The sequence below is a fragment of the Ambystoma mexicanum genome, chromosome 6q (assembly GCF_040938575.1).
Source record: "Ambystoma mexicanum isolate Mex_15411 chromosome 6q, UKY_AmexF1_1, whole genome shotgun sequence".
In the NCBI taxonomy this organism is placed as follows: domain Eukaryota; kingdom Metazoa; phylum Chordata; class Amphibia; order Caudata; family Ambystomatidae; genus Ambystoma; species Ambystoma mexicanum.
This window is the reverse complement of record NC_090937.1, coordinates 1,468,326,398-1,468,353,820: the sequence shown is the minus strand read 5'-3', so window position 1 is coordinate 1,468,353,820 and position 27,423 is coordinate 1,468,326,398. Positions and strand designations below refer to the sequence as shown.

General features: G+C 48.4%; 1 protein-coding gene across 1 annotated transcript in view; it reads right to left on the bottom strand.

Moving 5' to 3' along the window:
- MRPL35 (mitochondrial ribosomal protein L35) overlaps nucleotides 1-27,423 on the bottom strand; it is a gene marked incomplete at its 5' end in the record, with an annotated part of 244,742 nt that overhangs the window by 28,344 nt on the left and 188,975 nt on the right. The window contains one exon of the mRNA XM_069632174.1: nucleotides 4,534-4,678. Coding sequence (XP_069488275.1) covers nucleotides 4,534-4,678 — 145 coding nt within the window. The remainder of the gene's footprint in view (nucleotides 1-4,533; nucleotides 4,679-27,423) is intronic.

The window sequence follows — 27,423 nt, the reverse complement described above, 5'->3', positions numbered from 1 at the left end:
AGTATTAATCATGCTGCCATCTAGCCTGCTCCTGTGCCCCGTCCCGGCTTGCCCAGCTTTATCCACATTCCCTGTGGGTATCGCTGCAGTCTTCTCACTTCTCGCCCAGGCTGCCCGGGCACGCTCCCTCACTCCTCCGCAGTGACCGACACTGGGGAGAAATGAGGTGGGACAGGGTCCTCTGGTTCACGGCCCCTGCAGTGTCTGCGGTGGCTCTGGGCTAAATCACGCTGCTGTAGGCGTACCCGCCACCAGCTTCCACAGGATCCGCCTGGTTCGCCAGTAGTAGGGTACGGGGGCTTGCACGCCTCAGGCTCTATGTTTCCACAGCCATCAGTCCCCGATGAGTTGCAGACTGGGCCCGATTACTGGACTCGCTCCATGTTGCGGCCACCATTTTGGGGGTGTTTGTTTCAACTTCTGGGGTCGATATTTATGCCAACACATCTGCTGCTCGCCGTTTCGGTCTCGGTATGCTCCACTTCAGATGGGTGTAATTTGTAAGCAAAACGCTACTTTACAGTACTGAAATCGTAGTCGGTTGAAGGATCTTGCAGGAGCTATTGAGAGGAGCTGCTTTACTACCTGGCTGCAGGCCATGCCCCCTGTCGCTGCGTCCGCTACTTATACTGGTCATAACGTTGACAGTCGAATGGAGGCCCTCGATTCGATGGCACACAGCGCACCCAGTTGAAAAAGAATTCTGAAGCAGCTGAAGCTGGAAGGATAATTATCATAAGATGAGGAATGCATGGGAGGTCACAATACATCAGAAAATTGCCTTTTTCTAGCATTTGGCAGCTACCATGTACAGTACCTCTTTGGCTTCGGCTGGTGCTCTGTTCCAGTTGGCTTCAGCTATTCGTTTGTTGGTATGGAGTGTGAAGTTCTGAGGTGAACCACGAGTTTCTATGTGCTGATGGTTTAAGTTTGCATGGCTTGAGCAGGGCTATGGTGTCGATGGTAGTAGTTAAGGCTTTGGCGTACTGGTTTGCAATGGTCATTAGCAAAGAGGGCTTACCTAGGAGTGAGCTGAGCGTGGGATGTAAGCGTTCCTTTGTGAGGTTTTTGGAGCTGCGGGCCAAGGTACGGGGCAGCCGGATGGGGATGGTAGTAGGGTGTTCAGCATATGCGATGGAGATCTGCACAATGTTATGTCAGACCACCTACAAAGACTGTTGGTGAGGACAGATACCTTGGAATTGAGGTCAGCAATCCAGTCAAGGGGGTAATCGACACAAAGTTGGAAATGCAGGAGAGCGATGAGGCTGCTGGATCATCAGGGTCATTAAGTTCTAGGTTTAGGTCTCCCAGGAGAATCGTTTTAGAAGTGGGCTTGATGTGGACACCCAGGGTGTGTAGGGGGTTCTCTTCAAAGGACAGTGCAGGACCTGGGGTTCTGTAAATGGTTTGAAGAGTAATAGTGACAGTCTCAGAGCGCCAGTTTGGCTGACAGGATGTCGCATTTGAAAGACCGGGAGGAGTTCAGTTCTCTAATGGGTTAGTGTCCCTTGCAATGAGTGCTACGCCCCCACCTCTGGTGTTCACTATCAGCATGGAAGAGGTGTATCCAGTTGGCAGGGCAATAGATAGGGCAGGTCCGGAAGCTGCCTGTAACCAGGTTTCTGTGGTTAGGATATCAAGATTTTGTGTGGTGACGAGATCGTGGATGTTGAGGATGTGTGCAGAGACAGATCTAGCATTGGTCAGTGCACATTGTAATGGTATGGTGGGAACATATCCCTATGGTTGGTTAGCGAAGGACTTTGTCATATCTTTCCGCAGGGTTGAGGGCCTTGTGGGAGCTACAGGCTGCTGTATGCTTGATTCTGGTTTTAGTGGCAGCAGCAATCCGATCTCCTAAATCTCTGCATCATGGTTCAGTTCATAGGAATGTGTTACTCTATATAACTGTTGGATATTTTGTAGCATAGTATTTCTGTGAGTGTAATGAGACCTTCTGGGTCTGGTATTGGAAGACTAACCCTATCCTACCTTTTGTTGGCCCCCGGAGCATTGGTGGCCAACTTAATGCAGTTTCCTCGCTCAAGGTGCTACATGTAGTGTTCGGTGCACGTTTGTATTATTTCAGCTATGTACTAGAAGTGAAGGGATTTATTGCCAGCATCCATATGTGGTGCTTTGGTCCCAGAACATGGCCCTGTAAATGTGTTTTATGGTCATCCAGGATTCCCTTTTTCTTCCCACCACTTAGCCTTAAATGTATTGTACCTACTTAGTACAATACAGGTACCACGTTCAGGATCTGTGGGATTATTCCGAAAAATGCTGAACACGAAAATGTTAATTTGTTAATTTTTTTCCCCTGCACATGTCACTGCAATTATATGCTGGGGGAGACCCCCACGCAGTCCCCCCCCATGCTCCCCTTATAATTTATATTACCTCACCCCCCCCAACATATAATTGGGTGGCTATGAGCACTTCGAAATTCAGAATTTCTGTGTTCTGTATTTATTTTTTGCCGTGAAATTATGGGGCTTACATTTGCTTGGGAGTGGGTAGGGCCCGTCTCTGATGCTTTGCTGTGTACTACTATGTGTTATGTTTAACCCAATAGATATTCGATGTTCACATTCGGATACTAAACTGAATTAATCTCTGGGTGTAAACATGGGGAGGAATTGTACTTTGGTACCAGTCAACCTCCTTTAAGCTCAGTTACTGCTACCACTATTGGAGAGTGTGGTGCTTCATTTTGTTAGAAAATCCATCTTGCTTGTAGGGCAGATGGTTTTGCATCACAATCCAGAGGGCCATGGAAAAATCTCCAACCAATGTGGTTTCATTGGTCCTCCTAAAGTGCTTCATCTCTCAAAGTTCTGCTCCAAGTTAACATGGTGGAAAGCTGTCCCAGCTTAACCAGAGAATGGTAGAATATCACCCATGTCATATACTGCAGTGTGTAGAATCTATAGAGCTGGCCATCTCTTACAAAACTATAGTCAATGCGTGTAATCGGAAACAAGTGGAAAATAAAAATCTTTACAGAACCTGCCCGGTTTTCCTTCCATAGACTAATCTATACTTAAATGTCTCCTTTAAGGAAATTGCCACTAGCTCCCTAGGCACCTGTGCTGGCACAGACATATCTCTACGTTTGTCTTAAGTTCACTTGCAGCCCCCCCCCCCCCCAAGCAAAGCATAGCAAATATTAGGAGTCCAGTTTACTAATTCATCATCTCTGAAAAGAAGGGTTTTTGTCTTCGTCATTGATGGCATACGTATGTGAACAATACTGCTTATTCAGCCATCCATTAAACCCGTAAACATACCAGATAACTTTTTCTGTCCCATCTGCAGCAGCCTCTACTAATGGGGGTCCATCAGTAATATCATTCCATGTTTCCAGTAAATAGAGTAAAAAATATACACACAACCTCACATTTGGCAGTCTGTCATGTTTCTTTACATCAGGTAGTTCTCCATTAAATGTTTTTGTTGCGTCCCATGCCTATGTGGAAAGGACCCGATCAAATCTCTTCACATAATGGTTCTACCCACAAACATCCCAGGTCAGTGAGTCAAAGATGAAAGACTACGTGCAAATGCAGCCTTTCCATGCATATAGCCAGATCTGAACCCTCACCGGTTGGAGAACCCTCCTCTCCTTCCAATTAGATCTTAAATCACCCAACAGTCTTACATGTGTGTTGAGGACCCTGTGCATGCAGCACCTAATGATGGGACAATAAGAATGTGTCGGCACACTTACCAAACAGAGCAGGCTCCCAGTGAATATATTCTGTCTCAACATCACCCATTTTAAAAGTAGACTCTAAACATGAATGTTTGAACTCCCCACATACCGAGTCACTGCAACTACAGTTATACCCACGGATTTAAAGCACCACAACATAATACCTCAAACTTGTTTGGGGAGTAGCGAAAGTACGGCATCTCACATTTACATTTGGTCAAAGCATCTTGCTCTGGCACATTGCTGGCTCCTCCTCAGTTACCTCTTTCTTTGGTTGGGGTGGTGGGTCTGGCCTACCAATTAAGGACTCTTACTTAATGATCCACAAGCCATGATGGACTGTCTCGTCTCAGAATTTCATGATCTGCCAACCATTGCTCTGTTCCCATTGTAATTTTAATAAAGTACAATTTAGAATTGTGGCTTATTTTCATCTTGGTCAGGTACAGAAGTAACTCCTAAATTAGCAGTATTTTAAGGTATACCAGACCTCAAAGAATGAGCTACAGGATTTCTGCACAACCTCAGGGAAACTCTGGGATAAATGGATTTAAGCCCCCATACTTGATGCAGCCCTTTTCTCTGGCAAAGCTTGTACCCGTGACTTTGTTCTACAGTATATGATTACACTTGAATTGTGTACAAACAACATTTTGTATTTGCTTTCTACAAGTAATCACAAAGTACGGCAGGATCTTCTAGAACAGTCTAAACTCAGATTGTCGCAATGCTGACCTCAGCATCAGTAGGCTAAAGGCTGAAACAGGATATGGGTCATAAACTACTTTAACTTTTAAAAGAAAGTTAGTTACCTTTTTTCTGAGCCAAAGTCCACAGTGCAATCTTAGAAACCTCTTGACAACAGATTTTACGGTTTTTCGTTTTCCCTTTCTAAAGCCAAAATACGTTAATGATCTTGATGGCTGCTGAAAGATCCCAGGGAGCAGTAAACTTGCACTAAAATGAGAACATTGGGAAAATACATGAACTGAAAACCAATGAAGGTAAACAGGTTGCTAATATTGCGCCAGTATCAGCACAAAAAGCGGCTATTTCAAGACTCAAAAGTTTAGGTTTATATGGAACACTCAAGGTGGCCAATGCACCAATAAACAATTTTACTAAAATGATCTTACATTTCAAATTATTCTAGTACTGGTAGGTTCTAAGGCATTATGCATCAGACCTTGCTATATGAAGAGCAATTTAATGTGAGCACCCCCATTAGTCAACCATCTGGTTGCCATGGTATGTAATTTTGGAACATGAGACGTACCAATCCAACCACTTTGTGCATTAAGGCACAAAGATAAAGTACACATTCTGAGGCATACCTTTCACTGCAATGTGTTGTAAATGTAATCAATATAGCTACATTGCCATTCATATGGCCATCCAGATATGTGGTGTATTTTATTACGAGCAGTTGGGGAATGAAGGGAAGCATGAATTTAATTCACAGTTGGCAGTGGATTTCAGGAACATTTGATTAAACATTAGCAACATATGTGCAAAAGATTATAGGTGGGAAACCCTTCCATTATCAGCACTAGTCCCCGACCTCTATGCATTTCTTAGGTTACCCAGTTGTCAAATAGAATACACTTGATCATACTAGTTCTCATTATATTTCTCCACCATGGGCAACTACACTGTAATCACGTAATATATCTCTGCATAAAAGCAGGGACCTGAAACACGATTTCAGTACCCATTCTTTGGAACAAAGTACATTTAAAAGAAAATGTCTTTAAATGATTGTTTTAAACAAAAACCTAAACCAAATATAACAGTTTTTTACAGCATTTTAAACTCTGGCAGCAAAAAAAAAAAAAAAAAAAAAAAAAAAAGAAAATCATAAAAATGTGTCAATACAGTCAGTCACTATAGTTTACAAAAAGGTGACCCCTTTAACAAAGCCTTCAGAGAGTCCTGCAATGCAGTGCAGTGGCCGGTCACTTTCACCTCATTTTTATCTTTCACAACTATTGCAAGTCATAATCTGACACAAACGAGAGGAGGATGGTGTTTTTGATTATAACAAATATGCCTTTGAGTGAGAGGAACAAGTTACGTACCAACTGGTAACGTTCTTTCGATTGAATGTTCCTCCAACATATTCCACATCTTTGACATGTAATGTCCACAGCTGTGTACTTCGGAAACTTTTTTGGCAGAATGCATCCTGCGTCAAAGTCCCTCGAAGGCCTCCGTAGCCTCAGTTTATGTTTTTTTTCCCCCATAACGTGTGGCACCAATACAACACCTGCTTGACTGCACATAGCCTTGCAGAAACATAAGCTGCAATCGCATAGGAATTTCTCCAGAGGGGCAGGCTGGGAGGGCGATGTGGAATACGTTGGAGGAACATCCAATCGAAAGAACGTTACCAGTAGCTAAGTAACTTCTTCGACTGGATTGTGTCCTCCAGCGTATTCCACATCTTTGATAGACTCCAACAGCAGTACCAGAAAATGGAGGAGGGAAAAGAATTTAGAGTATCCAATCAGATGGTAGAATAAAGAACCGCCTTACCAAAGGCATATCTTGACCATGGATCGTATCCAGGGAGTAATTGTTAAAGGTGTGGATAGAAGCCCATGTGGCAGCATCACAAATATTCCTAATTGGAACTCCTCATTGTAGGGCTGTTGAAGTAGCCACACCCCTAGTGGAATGAGCTTGTAACCCTTTAGGAGGGTCCTTACCCGCCAATCGATAACATTCAGTAATGGTGAGGATAATCCACCTGGACAGGGTCTGCTTGGTAACAGCCTAGGGTGGAGTGAATGGTCAGAGATGAACTTACATTTTCTTCCTGCAAGATAATTCAGGTCTCCTATGGCAGACTTCATTGTCAGTGCTTTTTTTTTTCTCTCTCTCTCCCACCCCCGGCCCCCACAGGATGTTGCACACCATCATATTCCCTTCTGCCAGCACAGTTTTCGGGGCTCTGCATGCTTTAACTTAACAGTAAGACACAAGGTGATGGTGGAGTAATTGTGGATGAATCTCCTTTAACATCTGGTCAGTCCTAAGAAGGTCCTTAAAGGAATGGTTCGGTAAAAGATTTATTGCCCCTACGGGTCGGCCATGTGTTTTTAAGCCTAAATCGCTCGATTTTAGAAAAATGTCCTATGCACCTTACCAGAGTTTTCGTCCATTAAACACACGCGAAAACAGGCATCAGGGAGCTGCCATTTTTTTTTCAGAGAGTACGATATCCCGGCGCACTGCAAGGAGGTGGATGCCCTGTGTGTGCTCCAAGGTTGGACCTTCTTGCTGTACGTACATGCCTTCTCATGATGCCGAAAATGGAACCTTAACTGAAGCGATAACTACATTAACAACCCAGGTTGTGATGTAGGATGGCGCCTCCTTCCCTGGCGAGAAGACCCGCGTCCGTCAGCAGCTTAAATGGGGGGGGCGGGGGTTGGGGTTTGGGCGGGACGCTGACATGTCCAGATGGTCCGGGAACCAGATCTGCCTCAGCCACGCCGGTGCGACGAGGATCATCCTGCACCGGGACCATCTGAGTTGACCGATGAGTCGCAGCAGCAACGGCAATGGCAGGAACGCCTACAGGAACAGGCCGTCCCAGGGGAATGGCAACGCAGCGCCCATGCTCCCCGGCTGGGGAAACCTGCTGGCGGACCTCCGGCACTTGGTGTTTGTCATCGTCGCGTATAGATCGATCTAGGGATTGCTTCATAGTCGGAATAGGAGACCCACCAGATCCTGCCGAAGCTCCTGTTAGAACTGATATAATATTGTCTCGTCCTCATCGAATATGTTGGCCTATGCCCAGTCGCTTTGCGAGGAAATCTGTATTACAAGGTTGTGACCTCAAGTGAATCAAGCTTCCATTTTAGGTTAGAACCGCCATTTTGGGGTTTTGTACAAAGTCACCCTGTAGTCTAAAATGGCTGTCTCGTGTGCTCTTGTTCTTGCCTGAACCTCTTCAACCTCTGTAGGAGAGTTAATGTCCAACCTGCCTTCAGGCTACATGTTAGGGTCATGTACACCTTGTCCTTTGTTGACCTCGGGAGCAGGAGATTATTTGAATCAGCAATGTGAAACTACAAGAATACAAGAACAGTAATGCTATCCAAATACGATATGCGAAACATTTGGTCTGTATTAAAACAGTATGTAAAGAGTGTAAAGTTAAATTAAAGAATAACAGAGTGTGTTAGTAAATTTATTCAAAAGTAAAACCGCATGCACGATATGTAAATTAGGAAGCGACCCTAGCCCAATGTATTAACTTGTAAGAGGCTGGACATAATTTTTACAAATTGTATAAATACGTCGATGTCCAGCTAGTAAATTCTGCTCACTGCTCACATTGAACCCTGCTGGTGGTCTCTGATGTATTGACGGCCAAATAGCTATTTGTGTACTTTGTTGAATACTGTTCAGTTTTGTAATAAAGATTCTGGGAATCTTTATAAGCCTGTGTCGGTGTATTTTCCTTTGCTTAGTGTAACAGCCGTAATATTGTATTTTTTTCTGATTCCACACTCCCACTCATGGCAGGAGCGCAGCTCCCTGCTGAGCGAGTCGTGATGGTGTTCTTTATTCCTGCCAGATGGAAGGGTACCAGGAACATCCCCTGGGCCACGGCCCAGTGCCACAGATCCTGCGCTTCCTTGGATAGGGCTGGGGATTTGGTGCCCCCTGCTTCCGGATGTAGAACAGAGGTGGTGTTGTCAGTGAAGACCCTCACCACCTTGCCCTTGAGGAATGGCAGGAAAGACCTGAGGGCCCAGAACACGGCCCAGAGCTCCAGGACGTTGATGTGTAGTGACCTCTCCCAGGAGCCAAATGCCTCTTGCGTGGAGATCGCCGGTGTGCACCCCCCATCCCTCCAGGGAGGCGTCCGTCGTCACCGTTCCGTGGTCTGGAAGTCCATGCCTGCGGCTAGATACGCGCGCGGGTGCCCCACTACAGGATCGCCTGGCAGAAAGTCTAGTTGAGGGAGATCTTGTCTTCGAAGCTGCCCGCCGCTTGCATCCAACGGGCGTCGCGGAACTCCTGTAGTGGCCACATCTTCAACCTGCACAGACGTACGAGGTAGATGCACGATGACATCATGCCGAGCAGGGACTTGATGGACCTCACCCTGGCCACTTCCATGTTCAACAGCCGTTGTACCTTGCCCAGGATGGCTTTTGTCCTCTCTGACGGTGAAGCCAGCTGTGCCACTGTCGAGTCTGGCTCCCAGGAACAGGGCATCCTGCGACGGTACCAAGTGGGACTTTGCGAAGTTGATCGAGAATCCCAGTTCCGTGAACAGGCCGACGGTCTTCGCTGTGATCGACGCAAGTTCTCTTGACTTTGCTCGGATGAGCCAATCGTCCAGATAGGGGTATACGTGGATCCCCTACAGGCGCAGCTGCGCCACCACCGGCGCCAGGCACTTGAAGACCCTTGGCACCAACTTCAAACCAAAGGGCAGGGCCTTGAACAGGTAGTGGCACGCTTGGACCACGAACCATAGGAACCTTCGACGTCCTTTGCGTATGGGGATGTGGAAGTAAGCATCCTCCTAGTCCAGCAACGACAGGAAGTCACCTTCCTCCAATTGTCCTAGCACGTGCTGAAGGGTGACCATCCTGAACTTCTGGGATTTGATGAATCTGTTGAGGCGGCGAAGGTCTAGGATGGGCCACCAACCACCGGTCTTGTCGGACGAGGAAGTACCGCAAGTATACTCAGGAGCCCCTTCGGGACGAGTTCTATCGCGCCATTTTTTAGCATTTCCCGTACCTCCAAAAGCAGCTGTGGCACATGGTTTTCCTTCCTGGCCCAGAGTGGTAGACAGGGACACTTTCTTTGGAACTCCAGAGTGTGCCCGTGGGCCAGGGCATCTAGCACCCAACGGTCGGTGGAGATTTACTCCCACGCGCTGATGAAATTTGCCAGCCGGCCTCCCAACGGGGTGCTCGGGTGGGGGCCCGACATCATGGCCGGTTCAGTCTTGCTTCGCCAAGGCCTTGCCACCTTGGCCTCCTTGTTGACGACGGTGTCCTCCGGCCTTACTGCGGCCTCTGTATGCGTCCTACGAAAAGGAGCGGGCCGCCTGGCGGTACGACGCGGAACTGCTGCTGAATCCTTTGGAGGCACCTTGCTTGCCTCCGGGAGTCCGAAAGGACAGCTGTCGGAGAGATCCCAAGGCCTGGTCCATCTCAGTGTCCACCTTGATGACCTGCAGTGACTAGTCCACTGCCTTGCCGAACAGGTTGTTTCCGTCAAAGGGCATGTCCAATACCCTGGTCTGCACGACCTGATGGAAATTGGTGGCCCTGAGCCAACCGCGCCGGCAAAGGCAAACGCCGTTGCCCATCTGGGGAAAGCCGGTGTCGGCAATGTCCGTGGCCACCGTGATGTCGTGGTCCGACGCCACCTCACCTTCCTGCAGGATTTCAAGGGCTTGTGTCCTCTTGTCATCTGGGAGGAAGTCTAGGATGGGAGCAATCTTGAAACACAGCTCCCTGTCGTAGCGCGCCACGATCGCAAGGGCGCGGCCGCCTTGATGGTCGTCGCTGCCAATGAGATGACCCGTGCCATGGCATCAAGCTTCTTCCCCTCAGCGTCCGGCGGGGAAGTGGAAGCTGATGCCGATGTCTTCTTGGCCACCGCTGAGACCACTGAATCCGGGGACTGCTGTTCCCTGAGGCACATAGGAGTGGAGTCCGGGACCCGGTACTACTTCTCGTTGCGGTCCCTCTTCGCAGGGGCAGTGGACGAGTTCTTCAGAAGGGACAGTCCTTCGTCCCAGATGTCGTCCAGTAAAGGGACTGAGAGGACCGTCTTTCCCTTGGCCTCCCGTTGTTGGCAGAGGAACCCTTCCTCCTCCTGCTCTTCGGGGCATAGCTGGAAAAGCTCTGATGCCCTGGCGGTGATGGCGTGAAAGGAGACAATTTCCTTGGGCGGGGAAATCCCGGGCAGGGGGTGATGGGAGATCCATCCTGTCTCCACCGTCGTCGTCCGTCCCCGTCGTTGCCGTCTCCCCTCCCTGTTCCATCCCTCGGAGGATGGAATGGGGTGAAGGCTGGAAGGGAGGTGGAGGATGGATTTGCCTCAGCTTGTTCGATGAACTCCCCGACGGTCCAGGCGCCGCTGGATCGTCCGCTGGTGGTAAGGGCAACCTTGCCCTCATTTCCGTACACAGGGCCTGCAAAGCCATCAAGATTTCTCCTGAATTATCTTGTGGCATCGCTGCGACGGGAGTGAAGGCTGGGGCACGGGTCCTCCGCTTCCTCCACGGTCAGCGGTTCCTCGTCGGCCCCACCGTTGCTCTCTACGTCCGCCTCGTCGGGATCCCACCCGTAGGACCTGGCCTCCTCGAACTTCTTGTCCAGAATCTTTTTGACGCCAGCCAGCTCATCTTTGGAGGTGGTATCTGTATCTGTTAGGGTTTCTGTGCCCCCCCCCCTCCTTCTCATCCCGGGGTTTCATAGGGGCCTTATTGATAGGCTGGAAAGAAGTTTCCCTCCTGGGTGGCAGGGAAACTCTAGGCGCAGAGGTAGTCTTCACTGGGGTAGCCTCCACAGGCTTTGCCAGGGCCGCCACAACTCCTTCGCCGGGTGAATCTGGACCTTGGGCACGTCTGAGGCCTTCACCTTAGTGGGAGGGTCACTGCCTTGCCCCCCCCCCTTGTCTGTCTCCATCGGGATCGACCGGGGCGTCTTGCAAAGCTTACCCGGGTTCACCGACTTCCTCTTCACCGAGCCAGAGCGCTGGCTCGTGGATGATGGCGTCTGTGACATTACACCCTGCCTGGCAGCCGAGGAACCCGAACCAATGGCGGGAGTGCTCATCTTCCTTGAAGAGATTCTGTAATCCACATCCAGGGCAGACCCTAAACAGCTTGGATCCAACAGGCGACATGTCTCCTTTGTCCTGGGCCATGACCACGCAAAGATCTTCCAGAAGCCTCCAAGAAGTGAAAACCTGATGAAAATTCACCCTTGGGGGCATAGAAAATTCCGAAACGGGTCCCTGTTAATCGGAAGAAGAATTGGTGGAGCTTGAGGCTCGAATTGACCGAAAAATTAGAGTAAAATTCTTTGAAAAAACGCAATACGCAGTAAAGCTCAAGAGCTATAGCACGAGGACTCCCAACACTTGAACGTGCGGTAAAAATCTGGAAATGGCTGCTAGAGGGCAGTCATTGCCTGGGGGCAGTATGACCCAGAGACAAGTGATTGGTTATTAGTAGAAAGACCTTTCAGAAACAAAACTGAATCTTTTCTTTACCGAGGATTACCAGCCTGATGGGGAATATTCATGAGCATGTGAATCCATGCCAGACCCCATGCTGGAGAACTGATAATCATTACTGACGATAGCTTCAAAATACGACAAATACGACAAAGGATCCTTTGAGAATCCATTAGCAATTAATTAACCAGCATAGCTTTGCTCTTGGCTTCTTGACCCAAACCGCTGTGGACTGTGCGATTTTGAGCACATGCTCACATGCGTAAACTGTCAATAGTTTGAATCAGTGTTCTTGAAAATAAACCAATATGCGAGTTTTTTACCCAGAGATTAGCTATTGCAGGTCATCCAATTTGCAAGTTTGCTTTGCACTCAAACTTGCATCTTGAGGTATGATACTGTATATCTTCAGTTCTTTAATTCCGGATTGAGCTGCCAGCGCGGGCAAATTCTGATGAATTTCAGGGGACGAAAACAGGATGCTCATGTCGTCATTTTGTACTTTCTTGGGCATCATTTCCTTGTGCCATGTACTCCTGGAACCAGAGAAATCCGTCACCTGGTCTCGCCTGTCTCCCAAGGTCCCTGGGGGTCAGGGTTTGCGTGCAGGCATTGATCTTCTTGCGGCTGGCTTGTGTCGGGCTGTGCAACAGAGGGTCCAGCTGCTTCCTTGGTTGTGGTGTTAGGGGTGCTGGACACATTTGGCAATAGTCTGAGTCGCTTTTGTCGTTTCCTGAGCAGTTTTGTCTTGCTCTGGCATGTTCCCATGACAACGCGTGGTTTCAGGGGGACTTTCAATGAACTCACAGTAGAAAACTTGCAGGAAGTACCTTTGGATTCCGCAAATGTCTATGCACAGATAATGTTCTGTCGAGTCTGCTGCCCCACAGCGCAAGTCTTGGGGGTGAGACGTTGACTCCCATATTTTTGGCAAGAAGAGATTCTTCGGCACAAACTCTGCATCAAGCAATGGCTGACATCGTAGACTTCTTCCTGATCAATGACAAAATGACATGTATTTGAAATTGCTAACACTGTTTATTTCCAAGACGTCTGCAAAGCTCTGCTCTGTACTGAAAGTAGGTTGCTTCAAGGCCCTTCATGTTGCGACTTGTCATTAGACAAATTCCATGTATCATCAACAGCCAGCAGTACCACGCACTCGACAAAGTTGTTGTTCTAATGACTATGTCCAAGGCAATTAACCCTTTATGTAGGGCACTTGTGCTGCTGCTACCACAGAAAGACCAGTATTGAACCCACTGAACTGTGAACTGTCAGAGTGCATGGCTTCCTTTTTCTTTTTAAAAAAAAAATTATTAGTTTTCCAACAGGTCAACCATACAGCACAATAAACTGTTGCATGTATCGATTTTCATGTACAGTTCCATGTCGCTTTTTTCCCCACTTACCCCCACTCACCAAACTCCCTCCACCCCCAGCCTACAGCCCACTCCGCTCTCCCTCCTCTTGCCCCTGCAAATGTGTCCTCCGCTACTCCTCCCCTTCAGAACTATCTCCCCTCAAGCTATCTCGGTCTGACAGACAATGTCGCAACCAGTTTTCTCCAAGCGACCAGTGTATCCGCCTCCTCCACCCCCCCCCCACTCTTCCCACCGCTTCTTGCCATACCATGGTTTCAACATTCGCCCATTTCTTAAGATCTTGCCACCAGGCCTACCCCGGTGGTCTCTTCCGTGCTTTCCAACTCATTGCTATTCTATGTTTGGCAAGTATAAATGCCAGCTCTTTGAGTTTGGTCAAGTGTTTAGCTCTACAAGGCCTGGAGTACCCCCCGCCCCCTCCCAACAGGCATTCCCCAAGGAGAGCTCAGATCCAAATTAATCGCTTTGCTCGACATGATTTGAGCTGCCTCCCTCCGAAACTCGCCTATTTCGGGACATGACCAGAACATGTGTTCCATTCCTGCATCCCCTTCCCCACATTTCGGGCATGTCTGTGAACCAGCGTGGTTAAACGTAGCGATTTTCTTGGAGGTCATGTATGCCCCATGGGCGACATACAACTTAATCTGTTGCAACCGTGCGTTTCGACACCTTTTTGTGGTATCCTTGCGCTCTGATCCACAGCCAGTCTTCCATTGCTTCCCCCACATCCTCCTCCCAGTTAAGTCTCGTCTGGACCACCCCTTTCCCTACCTTATCCATCCGCAGCTCGTATATGCGGGAGACCTTTTGGCCCTCTTCAGACACATAGAATGTTTCTATTATTGCATCTGTCTGTTGGACCAAAACTGCATTGGACCACGTACCTTTTATACTCCTCACCAGCCTGACGTATGTAATATGCTGTCCCTGATGCAACCCTGTGTCCTCCACCAGTGTGTACTAAACTCCTTAACCTTCCCGTCCAGCCACACATCCCAGATTGTTGCTATGCCTGCCGGTTCCCACTTCCTCCTGTTCAGCCTGATTTGGTCATCTACTCCCTCTAGCGCCACCAACGGTATCTGCGGGGAACACTGGTACGGGTCTCCCATTACCTGGTGGAGCTCATCGCCACATCTTCGCTCCCAGGTCTAGTAATCTGCCACCTCCCGCCCTTTGTTGTTTTGGCAACCACATTGTTTTGTTCAAGAAATAAGGGGCACTTTTGGCACTGAACAACTTCGACTCAAGTATGTGTTCCTCTGATAACCACCTTGCTACGTATTGGAGTTGACTGGCCAGATAGTATACTTCGAAGTTTGGCAATCTAATGCCTCCCTGCTCATATGTTTTATAACTTCCACAATGCTATTCTATTCCTGGAGTTATGCCAGATGAACCCCCTGTATATGCACTCTAGTTTGGAGAAGAATCGTTTAGGTATTATATGTGGGACGTTAGCAAAATAGTGCAATAGCCTGGTCAACACCACCATCTTTAATAGCGCCATTCTTCCCATCGTAGTCAATGGTAGTTTGTCCCAAAATGTCATGCTGTTTTCTATCTTTGATACCGCTTTTACAGTGTTTTGCTTATGTTCGTCTTCAGTATCATGATATACGCCTATCCCCAGGTATCTGAACATCTCGGTTTCCCACTTTATCGGTAATACCGGCAGTTTGTGTTCCAGCATTCCTACGTACCTCCCCAGGGGGAATATGCTAGACTTTTTAGGTTTCACTGTTATTCCGGACATCCTAGCATCACGCTCCATAACCTCCAGGATGAATTGTCGGTTCTCTTCCGGGTATTATAGGTACAGTAGCATATCATCTGCATACATCGATATTAAGTGTTGCCCTCCCATTGTGCGGATTCCCACTTCCCCATATTGTTGCCTTAAATACACTGCTAAGGGTTCTAGTGCTAGAATGAAAAGCATCAGGGACCAAAGGCATCCCTGTCTGGTGCCATTATTCAGTCGCCATCGTTCCAAAATGCTAGTTCCCGTTCTGACTCGTGCCACTAGCTCACTGTATATTAATCGGACCCATCTCAGATATATGGGCCCAATTCCAAATTCTTCCAAAACCGCCAATAGCCAGGGGCATTTAACCGAGTTGAAAGCTTTCACCGCATCCAGTGAGACTATAGCCGCCTCTTGCGTACTCCCCTGGGCATAATCTATGACATCATGAAGTCTCCGTAAAATTGTCTGAAATGTTCCTGCATGGGACATATCCGGTTTGGTCTGGGTGTATGAGTGTCTTTAGTATTGGCCTCAACCTATTAGCCATCACTGCCGTCAGGATCTCACTGTCGTGATTGAGCAGCGAGAGCAGTCTGTAGGACTCACAGTCCGTGTCTGGTTTGTTGGGTTTAAGGAGCGGAATAATGATTGCCTTCAGAGACCCAGGCAATGTGCCTGCCTTGAACGCCTCATTTAGCATAGCTACCAGTGGGAGACGAAGGGGGGAGAGGGGGTATTTCTGTCATATAAACTTTGTGAAATTAATTCACTAGGGAGTCCATCCGTCCCTGGGGCCTTGTTTGTGGGCAATACGTTGATTACTTGTTCTAGCTCCTCCGACGTTATTGGGACCTCTAGTTTCTCTCCATCTTCCTCCTCGAGCCTGGGAAGTGTGATCTCTGTTAGGGTTTCCGAAATGTTAATCTCTTCAGCGATGTCTGCGTATAATCTCTTATAGTATTCAAAGCAGCATTAGTTTACCCATTCCTGAGTTTCTCGTTTCTGCCCATCCATCCTTTGAATTGCTCTGATGGTTTGTCTCGGGGTCTCGCTTTTGTACAACCAGGCTAGTAATCTGCCTGGCTCGTCACTTTCAGCGTGTTGCCTCTAAACATATTTCTTATAGCTTAAGTTGCTTAACCTCTCCCAGTGTCCCCTGCATTCTAGTTGTAATCTATTATTTTTGCCTCTTCTGGGGAACCTGTGCCCTCCCGCATCATTGTTTCTAGATTAATCTCTGCATTTTGTAGTTCCCGTATAATGCCGCCTTGCAACCCCTTCGATTTAGACATTGCTACTCCCTTCATTACCACTTTAAACGCCTCCCACAATGTCCCAGCCGATTCTGCACTCCCTGTGGTATGCTTGAAATACTCTGGTATCTCCTTTCTCAGGTCTTCTCTAAACACTGTCTCTCAATGCTTCCGTCCTAAGTCTCCATGTCAGGATTCTGGCTCTGGGTGGTAGAATCTACCACATTACCAACAGTGGGGCATGGTCTAAAAGGACAATGGCTTTGTATGCTGCTTGCGTCACTTCCTTCATCCTTTCCGTTCCAATAAATATATAATCTAGCCTTGTGTACAGGTTCTGTGGGGCAGAGTAGTGAGTATTCTCGGTCTTATGGGTGGCGCAGCCTCCATACATCTTCCAGCTGAAACGCTTTTAACAAGGTGTTTAGGGCCTTCACTGCCGAAGTCTGTTGTGTCACCTTCCCGTTCGACCTGTCCATTGCTGGATCCAGGGTACAATTAAAGCCCCCCTGCCCCCAAACCACCGCCCCATCCATATGTGGGCTTATCTTAGTATATAGGGTCCTAAGTAGGCTGTGGTATCTTGGTTTCGGGCATAAATGTTGATCATACTCGCTACTTTATTTTCCACCAACCTGCGTATCAATACCATCCTGCCGTCTTGGTGGACTGTAGCAGTTTGAACGGGACACAAGGCGATATCAGTGTTATGACCGCTCTAGTATATGCTGAATAGGGTGCCCCCAGGGTTACCCCTTTTCATTGCCGTGTTATTACCTCCTGCCTTTCCTGGGTTAAGTGGGTTTCTTGCAGCAATGCGAAGTATATTTTCTGTCGCTTCAAGTACATCATAACCCTGTTTCGTTTAATATAGTTATTGAGCCCCATACATTACAGGCTGCTATCCTCAGTACTCCCATCTTATCCATCATCTACTCCCCCTTGCTCCCCGTCCAACCTCACCCTCTTCCTCTTGCTTCCCTGCTTGTGTCTGTACGCTCGTTCCCCTTTAACTTCCCCCAACTCCCTCCCTCCCTCCCTCCCCCATCCTAACCTAACACCAACAATTGCCCAGATCCATAACTGAATCTCAGGCATCCCTGCTTCTCTTTTCTTGGCATAGCCAGTACTACGAGCTCAGAAGGTGTATATTGTGCTACCAATATCCCAACTAACCTACTGGGGGTAAGAGTGATTCCTGCGCTGCCCGATCTAACTCAGTGCGCGTTGCGCCCGCATAATGTTCTTACTATCAGAGCCTGCTTATCTGCAGTGTCTTTGTCTCCCTTCTTCTTGTTACCCCCCCGCCCCTCGAATATCCATTAGGTCACTTATCTATTTCTGCTTTGTTCCGGTACTGCTACTCCGTCGGCATATTCTGAGCATCCATCCAGTTGTTGACGTCCTCTGGAGTTTCAAAAAAACAGGGCCCGCTCCTTGTACAGAAACTTCATCTTGGCCAGATACAGTAACAAACTTGAGCTGGGCCGCTCGCAGTCTCCTTTTCACAGCTCCGTAGTTCATCCGTTGCCTTTGCACCAAGAAGGTGTAGTCTGGGTACGCTGTGATGGACTATGGTGCCACCTTTCTGCAAATGTTCCAATATTTTCTCCCGGTCCTTATAGTTCAATATCTTGGCTATTATTAGCCTCGGCCGGGCTCTGGGTTGGGGTCTCCTCGTCGGCGCTCTATTTGCCCTTTCCACCGTAAATCCTTGGGCTTTTGCAGCCAATGCCTCTACTTGTTGCAAGTGTTCACTGAGATTCTAATGGGTGATGTACATATCTACATACTGCCAACAGTTGAGAAGAACTGGGAGCAAGCTCTGTATTCTACTTTGAGAATTTGCTAGGTGAATTTTTATACCCCTGCATTATTCTAGTGAATTGGAAAGGTGTTCCCTTAAACGTGTATGCAGTGTATTTCTGGCTCTCTATACTTAAAGGTTGTGTGAAATGCCCATTGCCTAGATCAAGGTTTGTTTTATATTTCAATCTGTGTAAATTGGCTAGTAATCCAACTGCGTTGGTTCTGGACTGCCTCTGTCTTACAATGTGCATTCAAAATTCGAAAATCCACAATAAAACAGTAAGTACCATCGAGTTTTAGAACTGAGAGCACTGGACTATTATGCGGGCTAGCTTGCTTTATGATTACGCCCTGGTCCATTAGCTGGTCTACTATGGTTTGCATTTGGGCAGCTGCCTGTGGTTTAACTGGATACTGCCTTTGTGGCGGGGCGTTTTCAGTACTGGAATCACATGCGCTGGACATTCCTTATCATGCCCTACATGATTTTTAAACGGATGCACCGCTGCCAGCGCCGACTAATTTCTTGCATATTTTTGCATTAGTTCCCCACTCACATCACTTGAAAAAGCAGGTCTTACCACTTTTTCACCTCTGGGTGTTTGTCGCACATACAATGGTGGCCAGTCTTGAAATGCTAACAGTCCTTTATATTGGATGTGCAGCTGTGGCCAAAACAGTGCGTCAATCTTTTTGGGGTGTTTGCCTTCCAGCTGAATTATTACAAAATACACTTCATTTTGTGCTGTCTGCCCAGTGGGTGTAGTTATCTGCGCACTTCTGTGTGCCCTTGTGTGCTCCAATAGTGCCTTGTGGCCGCATTCAAATATGGAGATGTCAGACCCGGAGTCTAATAGGACCTCGATCCAATCCGTGTGTCGCTTAGTCTTGGGAACGATGCGATGAGTTCGTGGACTCTGCATTCTGTGAAAGCTGTAGGGCTGCCGTGTGTTTTTTCTCAACCTTCACTTCCTTCCCCATAGACTTAGAACGATCTGGGGTCCTTGCATGTGGGGAAGGAGACAGACCCTCATCAGTGTATTTATTGCAGACTCTGCATGTGTCTCCTATCTCTAAAATCATAGTCAGTAGGTCTGAAATGGGACTGTCCCGCAGGCTTACCCCATGATAGTCTACCCCTGTGCTTGGCTTACCACTGTGTGGCCTGCCTATCTCCTGTAGCTTTCTAATTTTTAAGCAAGTGCTCAGAATTTTTTTCTTCGTCTATTGCCGATACTTGTCACCTATGTGGTTTGCTGCCCTTTTTAGCATGGAACGATCCTCGTCCTTTCGGGGGCCTCCCTTCGTGGTGCGTTTCCTTATCTGGCTTAGCATCTTTCTTAACTTTTTTATGCCTTAGAAATCCCGGGCTAGCGATTGATAAGTGGATGTCACCATGTCCCCAAATTGCTCCCCTTTTTCTTGTTCATTCAATTGGGACAATGTCCTATGGACTTCTAACCCTGCAGGCTCTCCTTTCAATAAGGGTAGAATTATGCTCAATTATTGATAATTATTCCATAATATGATAATTATTAGATGCTATGGACAGTCCTAAATTCATGGCTGCGACTGCACCTTGTGTTCCCCATAATGTCTGCTAGTATCAATGCTAGTGATGTGATGGACGGCGTCCCCATCAGCTGTAAATAAAACCAGCTATAGATTGTGATCCAGCTGTCAGAGCTCGCTAAAGGCGGTGTACAGAGAGATGGAAGGAACATGGCTAGTGCTCTATGTCTGTGCTGGGGGGTAACTTGGTGGTAGGCCGCTTGCAAATACCCTAGTTTCTCTGAATTACGCTTGGGTAGGTCTTCATTTCTGGACGTACAAGATCCCAATATAATTCTCAGTCTGTAGTTGTACCCCACCTGCATCCAGCTGTCGTTGAGGTTGTTGAGCAGGTGCTATACCGTGCTGAGCTGCATATTGTAGTGCAACACTTGTTTGTGGGTAAACTAGATTACCTCCAAACCAGTGGATATGATTTGTATGTGTTAAAGCAAATTCAGGTATGGGCGATACTGGATGGTGTCTAAGTCTCCCCTCACCAGGAGAGTTGCATATACATTATTTTCCTTATTGGCTGGAGTCTTTAAGTATAGAGCGATTCTGCTGGCAATCCACCAAGTTGCGCTACTGCGATTGTGAAGTTGGTATACACTGCCCGACGGTGCGCTGATCGAAGCCATTCATATAGTGGCATTCTACAATGAATGGGAATATTGATTTCCTGGTGAGCCATCTCCTGTACTCTAACCTCTTATTTTTTTTTATTTCCGCAGAGTCCTGCTTTGCCTGCCGGGTCTCTAATATCTTAATTTCCTTTTCCGTTACCGAAATGGACCTGCAGATGCACTTCAGGATTCCCGCCCCCCACCTCTTTGGAGATGCAACAGCCCTGAATATATACTTTGAAGGTTTCCCAAACCAAGCTAAACTGGCGCCTGAAATGGAGCCTGTGTTTATTTGGAAGAACTAATTCATATTTTGGCGGATTTCTTCACGGAAAGCATTGTCTTCAAGTGCATGAGCTCTGAACCTCCACCGGAGTTATTTAGGTCGGGTGGTCGGGCCTGTGAATTGTACCAAAACTGGGGAGTGATCGGACAGGGTTCAATGGAGGATCTGAGCTCTATGGGTTATGTGGGCCAGCTCTGGGGGACATCAGGATATAGTCAATTCTAGAGGAACTTACATGAACCCCGGAGTAAAAGGTGAATTCCTAACTACGCCAAATGTCAATAAGGGCATGGACTGTCACGATGGACTACCATTTTTGGGCCACCCGTGTAAGGGTTGTCTGGGCGGAAGAGGACCTGTCCTAGTCCAATGAGTGTGCTAAATTGAAGCCCCCGGCCCACGCCACCATATATGTTAATCAAAAAGGACGGGCCATCCTGTAATTTCCCCGGCGGCCAGCATAAACCGATAGTCTGTGTTCGTTATCAGGTCGTGGAGTTTAAACTCCAGAGACTGATGTATGTATATCGCTACCCCCCTGGAGTGAGTGGTTTAGGGCGAGCCATATCTGATTGCCCCATCCTGCCAGATTAGGAAGTTTATGTTCTTTCCCCAAGTGAGTCTCCTGGAGGCATAGGACATTCACGTGATGGTTTCTGGCGTAGTTCGTAATTAAGCGTGTCTTTTTGCTATTGGTGAACCCCCCGTATATTCCATGATAGCAAGGTTTTGTCAGCACTGGAGAACTTCTCTCCCTCTTGAGTATTCGTCACATCATATCTGGACAGAGGCTCATGTCAGGGGGAGCAGTGTCAGTGCCTTAAATTCTCAGTTGTGTAAGAAGTACTTAGTTGGTTTCGGTTGTGTAGAGTACCCAGTGGGTCTTGGAAGAGTAATTCCCCATCCCCCTCACACCCAGTCCCTGTAACTCAACTTGAGTTAAACAATTAACAGCCCATCCCTCCCCCCACCCAGGTCAGAAACTCCCATCTACCGGCCATTTTGTCCCACCCCCCCACCGTAAGAATACTAAACAAATCTACTTTGCAGCTGGGCGCGGGGGATGCAGGCGGATGCTGCGCCGCCTATAGTCGGGGCTTAATACCCGCAACAGTGTTGTGGTCCCTGTAATTTGACATGCGTGCTATAATGGCCCTTTCTGGGGCTCCTGGCGGGGGTCTTGTTGCCAATGAGCAGTGTGCCCGCACCACCATGAATAGGTTTGGGACTGGTGGGTTGTCAAGGACTTCTGTAAGCAGTTTTTCAACAGTTTCATATTGTGAATAGGGGTGCTCTCTGCAACCCCTGTGATACGAATGTCAATCCTTCTGGATCTCCCTTCGAGTCATTTGTCATTTTTAGCCACAACTGTTTTGACTGTTGTAGGGTGGCAACCTCGCGTTGAGCTCTGCGATTATATCCTCTGTCCCCGATTCGCTGTTCCACTTTCGTCCTTCTCCCGCACAGTTTATCGATTTGAATCGGGGAGACGTCGAATTTTCAGTTTAAAGCATCTTTTTTAGCTCTATCCGTACTACATTCTAATGACCATAGTGTTTGGTTTAGGGTTGCAATGTCGAGGTGGGATGGGCCCGAATTATCCTCCTGCTGGGGTGGTTCCCGGTCCGTACTGGCAAACTGTTCCATCTTTGATCGTCTTTTCGGGTTTCCCATTCCGGAATATTCGCTGCAGGCAGGCGCTGGGGTGTGTTGTTGGATCCCTTAGCCCTTCAATATCGACAGTCAACCCTCCCGTGCTCTCAACCGTGCTCTCGGCCCCAGTGTCGCGATGCCCCGGTTGTAGGGTCCACTGGAGGTGGATTGTGCGTTTTGTTGGGGCCTAAGGTGTGGCTGGTGTAGGCGGTTTCAGATCTCGGGAGGAGGTCACATATAGGGCCCGAGTCGCTCAACTCTGGGATACCGGGAGGCCCGGTGGGACTCTGATTGCCGGGGGGGGGGGCAGGGAGAGAGGGGAGTTCTATTGAGCCTTGCTGTCGTATCCAGGACAATGACATTGGTTTGTGCTTTCTGTGGTGAGGAGGCAGCTCTCTAGCACTTTCGGGTAAAGGCAGAGCAGTGACCGCTGGTGGCACCACTCCCGCTGTTTCCTGCTTCGAGGGGGTGGTGAGGGGCTTCACGGGTGTCTACCCGGGGGATGATCTGTGGGTGTTACGGGGGAAAAACCACCCGAGGCACTACTCCATCATGAGTCGAGGATGAGGTTGGTGGTTTTGATGTAAACACTGCCCAATTGCCCCCTGCTTATGGGGAACTGTCTGTGTTTTATAGAAATATGGCCACAGATATCGGGATACGTTAGCTGCTGCTCTTTACAAAATATCTGTTGGAGCGGTTGGCTCTAGGCCACTGCTAACCAATTGGTGGTGGTATGGGGGTTCAGCAGGCCAAGTGTATTGTGACTCCTGGGGGGTTGAGGTGTGGATTCCTGTGGTAGCGGTGTTGGCCGACATCTGCGTACACTATGCGGGAGTGCGGGGGGTTGAGTGAGGTTATGATCAGAGTTCATGGTATCCCTCCCCCCGAGACACCCGCCGCGTTCAGGAGTTTGTCTACGTCCGTGTCGCTGGCAGGTCTCCCATCAGGTCAGAGCAGCCTCGCCTATCACTGCGCCCGTTTGCCAGGACACAGCCACTCAGCTGCTGCTTTCACCTTTCCACCAAGGTGCTGTAGTTGGATTCACAGCACGGGCATTCGTTGGCGATCCCCTGCTGTAATGGAACCTGGCATATATTCTCTGCCCAGGAGGGTCTGGAGTTTGCATATGCCAGTGTCATTGGCTTTGTAGGCAGGTCTCGCAACAGGTCGGAGCAGCCGTGCCTTTCACTGAAGCCATTCGCCGGGCGTCCAGCCACTCAGTCGCTGTGTTCCTTTCACCTTACCACCAGGGTGCTGTAGTTGGATTCACAGCACGAGCATTCATGGGCGATTCCCTTCCGTAATGGAACCTGGCATATGTTCTCTGTCCAGGAGGGTCCGGTGCCAATGGATTGTAATCACCCTGTGTCTCGACGGCACCCGGTCGCGGGCGGATGTAAGAGTTCAAATCTCTCCAGGGGGACCAGTTCTCCGCAGGTGGGGGCTCGATAACTTGTCGGGGGGCAGGCAATTCCATTTGCGGTGCTGATGGGGTCTAGTTTTGGCACCAGGTCCGCAGGTCAGGAAGGAAGGGACTCTTCGTGCGTTGTTAGATCCATGCCGAGGCTGGCCCCGGAGCGGTGCCCAGTGTCTATGTTTCATGGGCTTCCGGGGGTCTGCGAGAGTTTCCACTTGCTCACTGGGTGTTCCTCTGCCTGTGTCTGGTACCCGGATTGCCAACTGCCGCGGTATGCAGGATATTGGACTGGATTTTAGAGCCTCCGACACAGCGCTCTCAGGCTGCAGCCATTTCTTAAGCAGCGCAACAGCGCCCCCCCCCTCTAACCTCTTATTTTAAAAAAAGCTTTTTAGAAAAAAATATTTTGCCCTGTTCATTTACCGTGACTGGGACCGGAGGTTCTTTTACCTATTAGTAATGCTCTGGTCAACTCTAAACCGTCTCATTTTGTATGGGTGCCACCTGACTTGGTTGCTTGCGGTCAAGCTTGATTCCTGACCCTCCGCTCCACCCCAGGTGAGGCTGTGGAAAGTGGACATGAATCAGAAGTCATTTCTTACACTAATGAGTACCCCAGGAGTTGACCTAGCGCTTGGGACAACCTTCTTTAGTATCTGCGGCAATTAGCATAAATTAAGATAACACAGCCAGGACATTTTGCGAAGTTCTTTGGACTCAGACATCATTCTGAAGCATTACTCACAAATACGCTTCTCACAAATACGTAATTGACACAGAGGATAGCTGTAATATTAAAAAATATATTAACCTGCTATCTCCTGCAAGCTCTAATTTGCATTGTCCAAGCTATGACAAAAGCAACATTACCATACATATGAAAACGATTGTGTAAACTAAGAGCATGGTTTACATATAGAGAAAACAAGTAACCATTTTAGTTTAGCAGCTTGGGCGACAAGGGATTTATATTATGTTGATCTATGGTAGGGAGTGGTGTAACACACCGAACTCCTTTAGTCTCAAAATGTACACGGTTTGACTACACATTCAACTCACGCTTTAGGACAAGGTGTGCAGCACTCAAACCAACCACAGCTTCCTGTGTGGTGGGACCTGCAATGGCCATCTCCCTTGCCTCTGCTCTGGGACCTGCGATGGATATCCATTTCCATCCCCCGGGACTTGAGCCTGCTGATTGCTGCGTGAACCTCTGCCCAGTCAGCTTGCGCTTTTTATCTTAAGATAGGACTTGGTCTGTCTAGCATGTGTGCGTCATTTCCATCACCAAGAAGGTTAAACCCTAGTGCTTAAGATTGTTCCTTTGCTTTGAACCTACGACATACCTATGTGCAAACTCAAGAGACAGGCGTGGTCTGCCTCCCCCTCCCGCCACTAGTTTTCTATACCATAGTAATTGGGCTTCCGTTTAATTGCTACCACACCGCTTAACTCCATTATTTTATGTGGGCTCATGAAGAGGTAAAGCACATCACCCACCTCCACACGTTCAAATTTGCGCGTGTATGTTTGTGTCATGCTTCCTGTCCTTGGCTGCTTATCAGATCTGAACGGTGCTATAAACCATTTAAGATAGGAAGTTGCCACTTGTGGTTAGGTTTCTCTGCTGGAAAGGGGAAGCTACAATACAATTTCCTGCTCATCACCTTTCGCTGAAGCCAAATGACAAGCGTATGTGTGTGTTTCTAGTTTACAAGCATGTGCGTTATTTAGTCACTTATATTATCAGAGGATAGTGTCGGTTTTTGTCCCTTGTAAAAAGGCCATACATTGTTGGACAGTATGTGCATTTTTATCAAGGAGCATGTGAAGCACCTTGACTGTTTCCTCTGCACCATGCAAAGTCGCTTGACGTGAGCCAAAGTGTCTTCTCTGACTCATATTTAACATTCATGTACTTGGCAGTGCCGAGTTTGTCAATTAGCTCATCTGCCCGAAGGAATGGGCTGAGCATCTGTCTTTGTGACAGAATTGAGCCCCCTGTAGTTCACACAAAAGCGAACTTCAGTATTCCCACTACTGGCCTTTTAGGGACCAGTACCACTGGGCTAGCCCAGGGGCTATGGGATGGCTCCATCACTCCAAGCGACAACATCGTGGAAAGGTCCTCCTTGATGGTGTCCCCGACCTTATCGGACATCCAGTGAATTCTACTCTTCACCGGCTTACTGTTTCCTGTGTCCACATCACAGGGGCACCAATCTGCATGACCGGGAGTCAGCAAAAACAGACCAGCGAACTGTCCCTGTATGTTAGTTGCTGTTCTGACAGGTCCGTTGCAAGGTTGACACCTTCAACTGACCATCTGTGGCCTCAGTGTGCAGGTGGTCTGGGAAGGGATCGGTCTCCTCAGTCTCTCCATCAGTCACAAAGCCCAAGACCAAGTCATCCCACTATAATGGGGTTCTAGCCAGTTGACGTGAAAGACCCTGAACATCTGTTTAGGTCCTTTCACATCAATGAGAATTCATCTCACTGAGCTTTTCCAGCACACAGTAAGGTCCAGTCCACTTGTTGTGAAGGCCACTGGGCTTGTCAGGCTCCATAATCCACACCTACTGGCCTGGAGAATGACGGTCACAGTGGCCTTTTGGTCGTGCCAGTGCTTCATCAGCTCCTGGCTGGCCTTCAGATTCTTTGTTGACGGTTCCATGTACTTGCCATTCTAGACCGAAGGCGGAGTACATAGTCCACCACGTATCGTGACTGGGATGAGGGTTTTCTTTCCTATCCCTCCTTCACTAGACTGAGGGACCCTTGTACAGGGTGTCCAGACAGATGCTCAAAGGGCTAAACCCTACTCCGTTCTGTGGCACCTTCCTGAAGGCAAACAGAAGGCATGGCAGGAGAATATTCAATTTCCTCCTCAGGTGCTCTGCCAAGCCTCGTTATCATGCCTTTCGGGGTCTTGTTGAACCGCTCAACAAGCCCATTGGTTTGAGGATGGAAAAAGGTAGAGAACCAGTAGGTGTCTCCACATTCTTCCCATTTAGCCTTCATATATGCAGATATGAAGTTTGATTCCCTGTCAGAAATGACTTCCTTGGGGAATTCAACACGAGAGAATATCCCAATCAGCCTTTGCAACCACTGGGGCTTTGATGCTCCTTAGAGGGGCAGCCTCAAGGTATCTCGTGGCGTGGTCCACCACCAAGATATATCTGTTCCCTGAGCTGGTTTGAGGATCCAAAGGACCAACAATATCCATTCCTTTTCTCTCGAAAGGCCGCCGAACCACGGGTAGTGGAATTAAGGGGGCCGTTTGGCACCACCTGACTTGGCAGATGCTTGACAAGTCAGGCAGGACCGGACACATTCCTTAACCTTTACATCAAACTGCGGCCAGTACAAGTGCACAGACAACTGGTCCGATGTCTTCGTCACTCCGAAGTGACCCACTAAAGGAATTTGGTGAGCCAAATCCAAAAGGAAATTGGTCTCATTGGGGAACCACCAACCTTCTGGTGTCTTCGCCCTCAATCCTTTAGCTCACTACAGGAGTACATCCTCCCAGTACACTTTGAACAGTCCAGGGGTCTCGCCCTTAGCCTGCTCCTCTGCCTGCGTCCGCAGACCCGCCAGAGTGGGACACTCTTTCTGGGCTGTGTAGAAGTCAGTCTGACCTAGGCCCCCCAGCTGAGGCAAACTCATCCAGCTTGGCCAGATCATTCAGATCTGCGTCCACCTGGTCCTTTAACTCAGGTTCCTGCGCTGCG